The sequence below is a fragment of the Aquarana catesbeiana genome, linkage group LG03 (genome assembly GCF_042186555.1).
Source record: "Aquarana catesbeiana isolate 2022-GZ linkage group LG03, ASM4218655v1, whole genome shotgun sequence".
Classification (NCBI taxonomy): domain Eukaryota; kingdom Metazoa; phylum Chordata; class Amphibia; order Anura; family Ranidae; genus Aquarana; species Aquarana catesbeiana.
The window spans coordinates 306,348,993-306,363,011 of record NC_133326.1 but is presented as its reverse complement, the minus strand read 5'-3'; the positions used below and the strand labels follow the sequence as shown (position 1 = coordinate 306,363,011).

The following is a 14,019-nucleotide window of genomic DNA, read 5'->3' as shown; positions in this document are numbered from 1 at the left end:
CTCCTCTTCCTGCCTCTGTTCTGCCTCAAGTGCCCTGTCCATTATTCCACGCAGCGTGTGCTCCAACAGGTGGACAAGGGGGACAGTGTCACTGATGCATGCACTGTCACTGCTCACCATCCTCGTGGCCTCCTCGAATGGTGACAGGACAGTGCATGCATCCCTGATCATGGCCCACTGGCGTGGGGAAAAAAAACCAAGCTCCCCTGACCCTGTCCTGGTGCCATAGTCGCACAGGTACTCATTGATGGCCCTCTGCTGCGTGTGCAGCCGCTGCAGCATGGCCAACGTTGAGTTCCACCTGGTGGGCATGTCACAGATTAGGCGGTTCTTGGGCAGGTTAAACTCCTTTTGGAGGTCCGTCAGCCGAGCACTGGCATTATATGACCGGCGGAAATGCACACAGACTTTCCTGGCCTGCCTCAGGACATCCTGTAAGCCCGGGTACCTGCCCAAGAACCGCTGCACCACCAAGTTAAGGACGTGAGCCAAACAGGGCACATGGGTCATTTGTCCCTGTCGGAGGGCAGAGAGGAGGTTGGTGCCATTGTCGCAAACCACCATTCCTGCCTTAAGTTGGCGTGGCGTCAACCACCTCTGAACCTGCCCCTGCAGAGCTGACAGAACCTCTGCCCCAGTGTGGCTCCTGTCCCCCAAGCACACCAGCTCAAGCACCGCATGGCATCTTTTGGCCTGCGTACTTGCGTAGCCCCTTGAACGCCTACGGAGCACCGCTGGTTCCGAGGAAGAGGCCATGGAGGAAGAAGAAGAGGAGGGGGTGGAGGAGAGAGGTGTGTCACAATCAGCATTTTGGAGGCGTGGTGGCGGAACAACCTCCAACACTACTGCACCTTGTCCTGCATCCTTCCCAGCTGCCAGCAGAGTCACCCAATGCGCCGTGAAACTTAGGTAACGTCCCTGTCCATGCCTGCTGGACCATGAGTCAGCGGTAATATGCACCTTACCGCTGACCGCCCTGTCCAGCGAGGCATGGACATTGCCTTCCACATGCCGGTAGAGAGCCGGAATCGCCTTCCGTGAGAAAAAGTGGCGTTTGGGTACCTGCCACTGAGGAACCGCACATTCCACAAACTCACGGAAGGGGGCAGAGTCTACCAACTGAAAAGGCAGCAGTTGAAGTGCTAGCAATTTTGCCAAGCTAGCATTCAACCGCTGGGCATGTGGATGGCTGGGAGCAAACTTCTTTCGGCGGTGCAGCAGCTGGGGCAGGGAAATTTGCCTGGTACAATCTGACGTCGGTGTACCAAAAGCAGATTGCCCCCAAATGCTTGGCTGTGACACACCTAATTCTACACCTTCATTCCTCTCACTGCAGGTCTCAGAGAGGACTGAAGGTCTAGTGGGGTTGGAAATCTCAGCTGATGAGGAGCAAGGAGAGATCCTCTTTGTTCTTTGGTGTGGGTCTTTTAGATACGCTTGCCAACGAACTGCATGGCAGGTCAACATATGTCTGGTCAAGCATGTGGTACCCAAGCGGGAGATATTTTGGCCACGCGAGATACGCTTGAGACATATGTTGCAAATAGCAGCGGTGCGATCTGATGCACTCGTCTCAAAAAAGGCCCACACCAAAGAACTTTTTGAATAACGCGCAGAGACTGCAGCGCCCTGCACATGTGGAGCTTTGGGGTGTGATGCAGTCAATGTGCTGTCCTTAGGCTGGCCCCTGGAGGGCATCCTGCCTCGTTGGTGATGTGCTGCCGCCTCCTCCTCCTCCTCCTCCTCCTCCTCCTCTCTCCTATCAGGCACCCACGTTGAGTCAGTGACCTCATCATCCCCTCCCTCCTCATCACTGGAGCAAACCTGGCAGTATGCTGCAGCAGGGGGAGCATGACTGCCAGATTGCTGTCCTTCTTGGGCACCCCCTCTGTCCGCGCTCATGTTACTGCCTTCATCGAGCTCAGTATCGTCATCAGAGCCTTCCAAACGCTGGGCATCCTCCTGGAGCATGTACCCAACACTGTGGTCAAACAGTTCGAGGGAATCCTCATGAGGACATGGTGGAGCTAGGGAAGGAGTCACTGATGACATTGAGCTGAGGGAAGAGGCCGCTGCTTTGCCAGACAAAGCACCCTGGGCATGGGTGAGAGAGGATGAGGAGGATGAGGACGGCTTGGTCATCCACTCGACCAAGTCTTCCGCATGTTGCGGCTCAACATGGCCAGCTGCCGAAAAAAAGGCCAAGCGTGTCCCATGGCCACGTGCTGATGAGGATGCACCGTCTCCACGACCAGCACTAGACACAGAGCCTGCTTGCCCTCTCTTATTGGCTTGTGACTGTCTGCCTCTCCTTCTTGGCCTTCCAGACATACTAATGGCCTGTAGCTGCACTAAGCTGGGATAGAACACCTGTAATTTTCTTCAAGTAGCTTTATATACTGTAACCAGACAAGCCTGCCTGTCAGTAGGAAGATAACAGGAACGGATCTAGCTGAACACTGTGAGCAGGACGCACTGTACTAAATGTAAATAGTCTAGCTGCCTGACCGTGGTACTAATAGGATCAAATAGAACACCTGTAATTTTCTTCAGGTAGCTTTATATACTGTAACCAGACAAGCCTGCCGGTCAGTAGGAATTTAACAGGAACGGATCTAGCTGAACACTGTGAGCAGGACGCACTGCACTAAATGTAAATAGCAGGAACGGATCTAGCTGAACACTGTGAGCAGGACGCACTGCACTAAATGTAAATAGTCTAGAAGATAACAGGAACGGATCTAGCTGAACACTGTGAGCAGGACGCACTGCACTAAATGTAAATAGTCTAGAAGATAACAGGAACGGATCTAGCTGAACACTGTGAGCAGGACGCACTGCACTAAATGTAAATAGCAGGAACGGATCTAGCTGAACACTGTGAGCAGGACGCACTGCACTAAATGTAAATAGTCTAGAAGATAACAGGAACGGATCTAGCTGAACACTGTGAGCAGGACGCACTGCACTAAATGTAAATAGCAGGAACGGCTCTAGCTGAACACTGTGCGCAGGACGCACTGCACTAAATGTAAATAGCAGGAACGGATCTAGCTGAACACTGTGAGCAGGACGCACTGCACTAAATGTAAATAGCAGGAACGGATCTAGCTGAACACTGTGAGCAGGACGCACTGCACTAAATGTAAATAGCAGGAACGGATCTAGCTGAACACTGTGAGCAGGACGCACTGCACTAAATGTAAATAGCAGGAACGGATCTAGCTGAACACTGTGAGCAGGACGCACTGCACTAAATGTAAATTGCAGGAACGGATCTAGCTGAACACTGTGAGCAGGACGCACTGCACTAAATGTAAATAGTCTAGAAGATAACAGGAACGGATCTAGCTGAACACTGTGAGCAGGACGCACTGCACTAAATGTAAATAGCAGGAACGGATCTAGCTGAACACTGTGAGCAGGACGCACTGCACTAAATGTAAATAGCAGGAACGGATCTAGCTGAACACTGTGAGCAGGACGCACTGCACTAAATGTAAATAGCAGGAACGGATCTAGCTGAACACTGTGAGCAGGACGCACTGCACTAAATGTAAATTGCAGGAACGGATCTAGCTGAACACTGTGAGCAGGACGCACTGCACTAAATGTAAATAGTCTAGAAGATAACAGGAACGGATCTAGCTGAACACTGTGAGCAGGACGCACTGCACTAAATGTAAATAGCAGGAACGGATCTAGCTGAACACTGTGAGCAGGACGCACTGCATTAAATGTAAATAGTCTAGATAGAAGATAACAGGAACGGATCTAGCTAAACTGAATACAGTGTATATATATATATGCAACACCTGGGATGCATATATATACACAATACACTGTAAGTGCAGCTAACTGACTGACTGTTCTGCCTAATCTATCTAACTCAAATCAAATGACACTGTCTCTCTCTCTCTCTATCTCTCAGCACACCGGAACACACACTACACAGGGCCGCCGTGCAGGCGGCCTTATATAGTGTGGGGTGTGTACTAAATCCCCGGAGCCATAATTGGCCAAAGCCACCCTGGCTTTGGCCAATTACAGCTCTCTCTACTGACGGCGCTGTGATTGGCCAAGCATGCGGGTCATAGTGCATGCTTGGCCAATCATCAGCCAGCAATGCACTGCGATGCCGCAGTGAATTATGGGCCGTGACGCGCCACACGAATTTAGCGCGAACGGCCCATAACGTTCGCAATTCGGCGAACGATCGAACAGCCGATGTTCGAGTCGAACATGGGTTCGACTCGAACACGAAGCTCATCCCTAATCATATCCCAATATTTAAATGTGTTAAACGTTAATAAAGATGTGTGCGTGCTCAGTGCTCTAAATTTTGGGGGGTTCCAGAGTGCCTGTCCTAGATTCGTGTTACTCAAAAAGTGCTCAATGTGGACCCAACGTTTATCCGTATCTTTTTTATTCCATTCCGTAATCCTTGACAGCACTACTGTGCTATAATATCTATTGAAGTCTGGTAATGCTATTCCACCTTTTTTTTTTCCCCTACTTAATACTGTGAAAGCAATGCGTGGTTTTTTGCCACCCCAGACAGCTTCGCTTATTAGGCTCCTGAGGGCTTTTAAATAATATCCTGGTAGAGGGATGGGCAGCATCTGGAATTTAAACAGGATTCTGGGTGTTAGACTCATTTTAATCGCATTAACTCGCCCAAACCACGAGAGGGGTCTGGCCTGTAGTCTTCTCACTTCTTGCCTGATGTCATCTAACATAGGAATAAAATTTTTAACATATAATCTATTAAGGGTGTTGGCTAATTTAATCCCCAGGTACTCGATCTCCTCTTTCCAAGGGAAAGGGAAGACAGCAGCCAGGTGATCCTTTTCTTGCTTACTTATGTTGATATTCAAGCATTCAGATTTACTGGAGTTTATTATAAAATGCGAGACTTCTCCATACTTTCTAATAATCTGAAGTATATTGGGGAGAGTTATTCTAGGATTTGTAATGAAGAACAAAACATCGTCGGCGAAAGCCGCTAGTTTATGCTCCTCTGTTCCGACCTTTATACCCCTGCAGTCCGGGCTGTTACGGATAGTAGACAACAGTGGCTCAAGGGTCAGGACGAACAGAAGAGGGGAGAGGGGCATCCCTGCCTTGTTCCATTGAACATCCTGAAGGGCTTTGATATCGCCCCATTAACTCTCACTATCCCTGCCGGGCTACTATAAAGGACCTTGACCCAGGAGATGAACCTCTGTCCGAACCCCAGGGCTTCCAAAGTATTCATCATGAACCCCCAGTCTACCCTGTCAAATGCTTTTTCAGCATCAATTGACAGGAATAGAGCTGGGGGCCCACCGAGTTTACAAACTTCTGATAATAACACCGCCCGAACCCCGTTGTCCCTACACTGTCTCCCATTAACAAAACCTGCCTGGTCCGGGTGCACTAATTTTGTCATTTTCTCTTTTAGTCTGTTCGCTAAAACTTTTGCGTATAGCTTAACGTCTGCATTCAGCAGGGAGATTGGTCTATAACTAGAGCACAACCTAGCGTCTTTCCCTTCCTTCTGAATTAGGGTAATTGTGGCGGTTAAAGCTTCAGCTGACATTTCGCCTCCGGTACCGAGACCATTCCAGAATCGGCATAGCCTCGGGACCAGAATATGTTTCATTTTTTCTAAATAGATAGAGGTGAAGTCGTCCGGGCCTGGACTTTTCCCCTTCGGAGAATCCCTTAAAGCTGCCAGTATTTCCTCTTCTTCCAAAGGCTTGTCCAGTAGGTCACTGTCCTCAACTGACAAGCCCCCTACTCCTGCCTCCTTCAGAAATTCCTTACTCCTGTCTGATCGAGCAGTATCTCCTGGCCCCTGTTGCCCTATCGAATATAGATCCCCGTAAAACTTTTTAAATTCTTCTGCTATTGCGTTGCTGGTCACTCTCTCTACCCCTCCTTTGCTGAGTACTTTCTCTACATAATTTCTACTTCTCTTTTTTCTAATTATCCTGGCCAAGTGTTTACTGGGCTTGTTAGCCCAGAAGTAGTTGTTCCTGGTTATAGCATTTATAGCTCTCTTGGCCTCTTGCTCCATCATATCCTTTAGCTCCTCCCTCTTGGCAACTAATAAATGATAACCGTCTAGGTCCTGGCCCATTGTTTTTTTGTGTGCTTGTTCCAAGGAAAAAATTTCCTCTATCAACTTTCCTCTTTCTTCTCTTTTCTTTTTTTTCAAACCTGCACCTATTGACATCAGAATGCCTCTAATATAGGCTTTATGTGTGTCCCATAATATGGCTGGTGACACATCCCCTGTGTCATTTGTTTTAAAGAAAAAGTCTACCTCATCCTGTAATCTCTCCACTATTCCGGGATCCCTCAGTAGTTCCTCGTTCAATTTCCATGAGCAGAGTCGCCCTTGCGCCTCTGGTATTTTAATCCGCATCGAGATCGGCGAGTGATCGGACAGGGTCGTTACTTCTATTTTTGTTTCTTTAATCCAATCCAGCAAACTATGGTCTACAAAAAAATAATCCAGTCTGGAGTAGGTCCCGTGTACAGGGGAGAAGAAGGTGTAATCTCTCTCGTTAGGATGCTGGAGCCTCCAGACATCCATTAAATGACTATGATGTAACTTGCGCCTGATAGCCTTGAGTGACACCTTCCCTGTCCCCTGGGCACGGGACGTACCATCCAGCTCCGGGTCGAGGCAAAAGTTTAAGTCCCCTCCCAAGACCACTTCCCCTTCTCCAAACTCTGACAGTTTTTTCAATATCTGACCCAAAAAAAACGTCGGCTTCTTATTGGGACAATACACGTTTGCTAATGTAATCAATTTAGGTCCCAGTTTACCTTTTAAAAAAATAAAACGGCCGTCCGGGTCTATCATTCTCTCTCTTAGGGAGAAGTTTGTGACCTTTGAAAGTCCAATAGCGACACCCCTCGACCCCCTGTCAGGAGAGTCTCCATAGAACCACTGGGGGAACCTAGCGGAGAATAGCCTTATTCTGGTGTCAAGGGTCAGATGTGTCTCTTGTAGAAAAATTATGTCACCCCTCAGCTGTTCCAACTCCTTTAATATTTTATGTCTTTTACTAGGCGAGTTTAGCCCTTTCACGTTGTACGAAATGAGTCTAAGCTCTAGCATAACTGATAGTCTGGTCTTCTATCATATCCCCAGCTCCTCCGGGCACGTCCTGCAGTACCCCCCCGCCCCCCTTCCCCACCCCCCGCCCCACCCTCCCCTCCCAATTCCCTCCCCCCCGCTCCCCCCTTCTCCCCCTCCCCCCCCAATGGTGAGATTGACACCTGAGTCCCCTGACTTGGAACTTCTCCCATTCCAATCTACGGAACTCCCTCCCCAGGGTGAAGCTCCAGCGACAGCTCTAACGTCTACCCTCCCCCCCGAAGGGAAAGAAGGTATGAGGTGTACCTTGTCTCCATTGTCCGGTGGTCCCGCCTCTAGTTTTCCACCCCCACCCCATCCTCCTCCCCCGCCCCCCCACCCCCCCCAGCAGAGACAATTGACAGCGACCCCCCCCCGCCGAAACCCCCATCCCATTTATTTGTATCGTAACTCGAGGCCACCTATATCAACAACCAACCCCCAAACCCCACCCCACCCCCCCCAGAAGGGAGAGGGGGGGGAGGGGGGGCGGGCCTAAAGGGAGAAGCCAAGAGGAGATAAAAAAAAAGAGAAATTCCCCTCCACTGACCCCCCCCGCCCCCCCCCGACAGGTCAAACATTTTAGCCCTCAAGGTCTCTCAATCATACAGCCTGCGACATATCTGGGATGGGGATACCCAGACTGTTGCAGAAGTCCTGCGCCTCTTCCAAGTATCTCATCCTGCTTGATCTTCCATCCTTTAAAACTATCAGGGATGTTGGAAACCCCCAACTATATTTGAGATTAGATTTCCTTAGCTGCTCCAAAATTGGTCTCATCTGTCTTCAACGTGCAAGAGAGAGAGAATATCTGTAGCTCTTTGTCTTCAAACGTTATGGGGGGGACCCCCTTTAAGTTCTTCCATATTCTCTCCTTGTCTTCGTATAGATGAAATTTAACGATCACGTCTCTTGGGGTGTCTTGCTTTACATGGGGGGGGCCTTCTTATTCTATGCACCCTGTCAATCAGAATGGCCTCCTCTTCTCGCTTTCCCATAATAGGATTAAAGATTTTCTTCATCTTTTCCCCCAGATCCTCGTTTTGTTGCTCCGGGATGGACCTAATGCGCAAATTTTGTCGCCGGCTTTGGTTTTCCTGTTCTTCCATCCTAAATGCCATAATGCGATTTTCATTCCGCAATTTGCTAAATTGATCTTTTAATTCGGAGATTTCTTTGGTTTGAAGCACTGAGACTTCCTCTACCTCCTCCACCCGGCGAAGAAGGTGCCCCATATCGGCTCGGACATTTGATATTTCGGTTTTTATCACATTTTCTAGCTTTGTAAACATTTCAATTAGTTCTGTTTTACTTGGTACTAGCGCCATTATCCTTTGTTCCTCCGTGGAACTCCAGGCAGATGCCCCCTCAAAGTCCGATTCTTCACGAGTTTTATCCCCCTGACCCCCTTTTTGCTTCTGTTGATCTTTCTTCTTGTCCTTTGTCCCTAATTGTTTCGCCTCCATTCCCGGACTTTTGGCGCTTACTTCTTTTAGATATTTTTGAATGGAACTGGTATTGAGACTCTCTCTGGCACTCTGGAGTTCAGTTGTTCGCGTTGAGCGGCCTCTCATGCTTCCGCCCTTGCCTGCCGTTTTCAGCTCGCACTCGTTTGGGACTGTTTGCCTCAGGCCAGAACTCCGCCCAGAGGACTAGGTTGTCCATAAGTTGTAGCTTCCCTGTAGGGCCAGGTGGCAGGGTAATCTAGATGTGGGGGGGGTATCTCACCCCCCTTGTCCCCCTATGTATCTCCTATCTCTGATAGCCCGACCGGCTTAAATCTGAGAGAGGGTTGGTCTCCCCTTTAACCAGCTTTGATATATTTGGGAGAGGATTGTGCTGGGGAAAGTTCATACGGTCCTCCGAACTCTATGCTGACCGCACCCGGTGCTCCCGGGATAGACGGCTCTGGATCAAATGGAAAGGCTACTAAAACTGTGCATTTATTTTCCTTTTCCCTTTTTTTCTTCCTCCCTCCTCCTCCTCCTACCTTCCCCCCTCTCCCCTTTTCCCCTTCCAGCAAGTATAGCTCTATGTAGCTTCATTCACAGCATAATATCGGGGGGGAAGAGATAAGTGGAGAGCTTGATTTTGGCCAACTTTTAACTGCCCTGGGAAAAAAAAATGTCAGTAAACACCTGTATTGAAAAAAGTCATATATCTTCCTGCTTTCCTCTCTCCCGTCAGGCAGCCCCACTCTTTTGATCACAAAAACACAGTTCAGAGTTCAAACACAGTTCAGAGTTCATGCTGCTAGTTGAAACATGGGTAACGCAGGTTGCATATATGACATTAAATCTTCTCATACCTTTCCTCTTTTGTCAGCATACTGTCCGTCTACAGCGGGTGCAGCTTAAGATTTAGGCAGATAAGTTATTCCCTTCCGTTCCGGTGCAAGGGGTGGCGCGCTGCCGCAGCTGGGCTGGAGCTCCCTGCCTCTGGTCCCTTCACAGGGACTTGCTTTCTAGTATTTCATCCGCCGGCAATGCGGCTGAATAGCTCCGGACCCGGCCGCCGCTCCTCCGCTCAAGGGGTCTCGCCGGGTGAGGCCTCACGCTGCCACGTCCACGGTGGGGGGGGAAGAAGGGAGGCGAGGCGACAAGGCGATCTAGTCCAGAGGACGGCTGTACCGCCGGTCCCTATCCGAGTCTCTCTGGTCTCTCACCCCACGAGACATCCGGACACTCTGTCTCTGCACCTCCGCCAGAGCTGACGCTAGGCTCCTCCCCCGTGTGGACGTCACACGCCCATCGCCGTATTCGTACTCAGTGTGAATGTTGCCTTAAACCTCATACACACAATCAGACTTTCCGACAAAAAAAACATGGATTTTTTTTTGAAGGTTGTTAGCTCCAACTTGTCTTGCATACACACGGTCACACAAAATGAATGATGATTTTTATCTATATTGCTGGGACACAACAATACATTACAGCCGCGAATGCTACACAAATGCTACAATTTTAAATGTGTGTAGGTTTTATAAATTGGTTCAACAAGTAGTTAATGTTGACTAGAGATAGTCCCTTTGACGGCACATAGTTTGGGTCTCGCATATAGAACACCTCCTTAACACGAAATGCAACATGTACATGCCAGATTAATGCCACATTAATGCTTTGCTTGCCAAATCTGCATGTCCGAATGCCAATTAGTGAAAAATCTATTCTTAGTCCCAAATGTTCACAATGGAGCTGCATCTTGCTGCAAGATCTTCCTTGCTTATCTTGTCTTATGTTCCTGCACACTTATCTTCCCCAGACTTGAAAAATCATTAATTTCTTCAGATCAATTACCAAGGATACCAACACCAGCATTTAATGTCATTATCAGCACTAAATTTACAGTGATCCACCTTAACTAGCTAATAATCCCTAATGGAACGCTAGTAAATAGCTATATATAGCTATATAGAAGAATAAAGAGAAACTCCACATCGGTGCAGCATAAAACAGATTTATTTCAGGATTAAGCACTTCACATCCACTGTATGCAGAATGATGGCCGTGCGGTGGTTCTGTTATCCTGACTGGTCGGCATATGATGTCCAACAGGATAAGCCGCTCATGCGTGTCCCTGGGGGCATGCAGCGTGGTGATTGGTGGTGTAGTGTATCAATCTAGGTAAAGAGCCTCTGACATAGGCTCTTTGCCATGTGATGAGCTGTGTCCAATCACAGCTGATCACATGGTAACCAGGAAGTGCCCACCAGTGATGCCCATTAGTGCCCCACCAGTACAGGCTACCTGTATTCACATGTGATGCCAATCAGTGCCCACCTGTACCCACATTTTATGGCAATCAGTGCCCATAAAGGATGCCAATCTGTGCCCATTTGTAGTGCCAGTCAGTGCCCATCAGTAATGCTTGTCAGTGCCTCCTCATCAGTGCTGCCTATCAGTGCCACCCATCAGTGCCTACCATTGCCCATCAGTGCCACCAATCAGTGCCCATCAGTGCTGCCCATCAGTGCCCATCAGTGCCATCTATCAGTGCCCATCAGTGCTTCATATCGGTGCCACCTATCAGTGCCCATCAGTGCTGCATATTAGTGCCTCCTCATCAGTGCCCATCAGTGGCACCTCATCTGTGACACCTCATCAGTGTCAACTCATCAGTGCTGCCTTATCAGTGCCAGTCAGTGAAGGAAAAAACATACTTATTTACAACATTTTATAACAGAAACAAAGAAAAAAATTCATTTTTTCAAAATTGTCAGGCTTTTTTTTATTTGTAGCGCAAAAAATAAACAAACCAGTGGTGATCAAATACCACCAAAAGAAAGCTCTATTTGTGGGGAAAAAAAGATGAAAATTTGCATATGGGTACAGTGTCGCATGACATCGCTGAAGGCTGAAAAATGGCCTGGGCAGAAAGGGGGTAAAAGTGCCCACCGCTTGCTATCAACAAACTTGCAGGGCTCACACTTACCCTTCATAGACAGCTCTTTTTTTTTTTACCTTGGAGCAGCTTTGCAGTAGCCTAGATTGTAAGGTGGCATGTCTGTTCCTAATTCCAACCATCTGTATGGTTCATTAATCTTTGTCTGAGTGAATATCAGAATTTGGAAATTTTTGTACTTAAAACAAACTTTGTAATATTAGCATGTCGTTTAGTCAATGGTAAATAATACACCACAGTCTTTATAAGCTTCTTAAAAGTTCTATATTATTTATAACAAATATTGCTGGTTTTGTAGCTTGATAAAATGTTTAGCTACAAAATCTTATGCGGGATGCTTTCATGACCAATACATCTGTTCTTCCCTTAAAAAATAATTAGATAAAAAAAAATTAAAATCATTGTTACAGAGTCTCATACAATATTCACGAGCATAAACAAGTGCCTTTTTAATGACTTGACCTTGGAGCTGTTCTAGTAGAAATTAGATATATGATTTTTTTTCTGAAAATGCCTGTGCAGCTTTGGTTTCCTGTGATAGCTGCAAAACTCATTTTGGGGGATTGACTAGGACAAATATGTATTTATGTCTCGAAGCAGCACATAAGTGGGAAAAAACAAACTGTGTTAAGCTGTTCATCATTCACTCATGGCTATGTTGTTTGGTGATTATATCTTTAATTATGGACAGGTTTTTCCAAACGCTACAGAGACAGATATATGTCACGTCAACATCTTACCTTGAATTAATCAAGACCTTTAAGAATCTCTTAGAACGTAAGAGGCTTGAGCTATTAACCAACAAGAACAGATACCTCGTCGGTCTAGAGAAGTTGGATTTTGCTTCTTCACAAGTAAGTAAAAATATATCTGAAGCTGATCAAGGTAATGTCCTTCCAACTGTTTCTCCTGCACAAGTAGACATTAGATTTGCAGCTTTCAGAAAGCACTTTGTAAACAGGGGTTGAAATTAGCAGTAGCCTAGGGTTATAAAAAATTCAAAGCAGATGGGCCAAATTTCTCCTGTTTTTAATTAGATTATAATGTACTCTCATTAGTAAGCAAAGCAGCCAGGCTGGCACTGAAATCAGAAGAGCAAAGCTTCTGCCATGTAGGGGAGGAATAAACCTCTGTGATGGCAGCACTTGTTGTGAAAGCAGCAGGATTCTCAGTGACTTTTCCTACTTTTGGTTACCATGCAGAATAAAAGTTTTCAGACCACATCAGCTAACACAGTGGAGAGAAACGGCACAGTCCCAAAATAGATCTGTGTGCATATCATTTGGTAGAAGCAACCATCTTATTAACATGGAAAAAGTAAAGATTTTCCTGAAAGGAAAAAGAAAGATTATAAAATTCAATTTTACCTGTTGATATATTTTTTGCTCATTAGTTACTATTGTTTCTAATGCCACTTATTCTAGCATACCTTGGACACAGAAGCATATGAAATGGTTACTGTTGAGACTCGGAAGCATGTGAGCTTATGCTATACTCTCCTGTTCCTGTCTATTAAGTACAGTTTCATGCTAGCAAAATAATAATTCCAAGGGTTTCTCCTTCCCCCTGTAAGTATCACAGTATCTTTGATGTAATGGAAGCTCCTAAAGTGCTTATCTCTGATTACAGAGACTTTGCAAGGCTAAGGAATAAAGGTAAGTATATTGAGGGGCACAAAGTTTCATTTTGAGCATACTGAGGGCAGGGGGTACTAATGAAGGAGGGTGGTTCTGACCCTAACACCCAGAAATGTTGCTATACCAACAAAATAGACAATTAACATATTATCTATTACAGCATATATATTGCTGAAAAGTTCACCATGGTAGATTAGGGGTTCATTATTTTATTAAAGTGTATGTGTCAGCCAGGGTAGGGCTGAATGCGTAAAGCCGCATGTTAGTATAGCTAAATCCAAGAAGATTTATTTATTCACAAATCAAACGATTTTAACAAAATACTTTTGATAGTATATTTAATAGACCAAAAGAAAACTAATAAAGATGTTCACAGCTGGGGTTTACAGTTTAGGATTATTTTAACCAGTTAAGGACCAGCCGCTGCAATTATGCTGCGGCAGGTTGGCTCCCCTGGGTGAAATGTCGTAGCTGTACGTTGGCCGCTTTACGAGCACTAGGGGGGCCCGCGGCATGACGACTGAGCCGATGCGTGTGTCCGTTGGCCGCAATGTCCTCCATGTACCCGCGATCGCTCCTGAAAGAGACAGAACAGAGGTCTGTCAATTTAAACAGACAGATCTCCGTTCTGTCAGGAGAGAGGAGACAGATCTTCTGTTCATACTGATTATGAAGAGCGATCGGTTTCCTCCTCCAGGCAGGTCCACCCCCCCACAGTTAGAAACACTCACTAGGACACACATTTAACCCCTTGATCGCCCCCTAGTGTTAACCCCTTCCCTGCCAATGACATTTATACAGTAATCAGTGGCTATTTTTGGTTCCAAAAAAGTGTCAAAAGTGTTCGAT

General features: G+C 46.8%; 1 protein-coding gene across 1 annotated transcript in view; it reads left to right on the top strand.

The window, feature by feature from the left end:
* Positions 1-14,019, top strand: part of LOC141133958 (dynein axonemal heavy chain 3-like) — a 3,453,856-nt gene that overhangs the window by 2,455,919 nt on the left and 983,918 nt on the right. Inside the window, exon 53 of the mRNA XM_073623563.1 lies at positions 12,225-12,387. Coding sequence (XP_073479664.1) covers positions 12,225-12,387 — 163 coding nt within the window. The remainder of the gene's footprint in view (positions 1-12,224; positions 12,388-14,019) is intronic.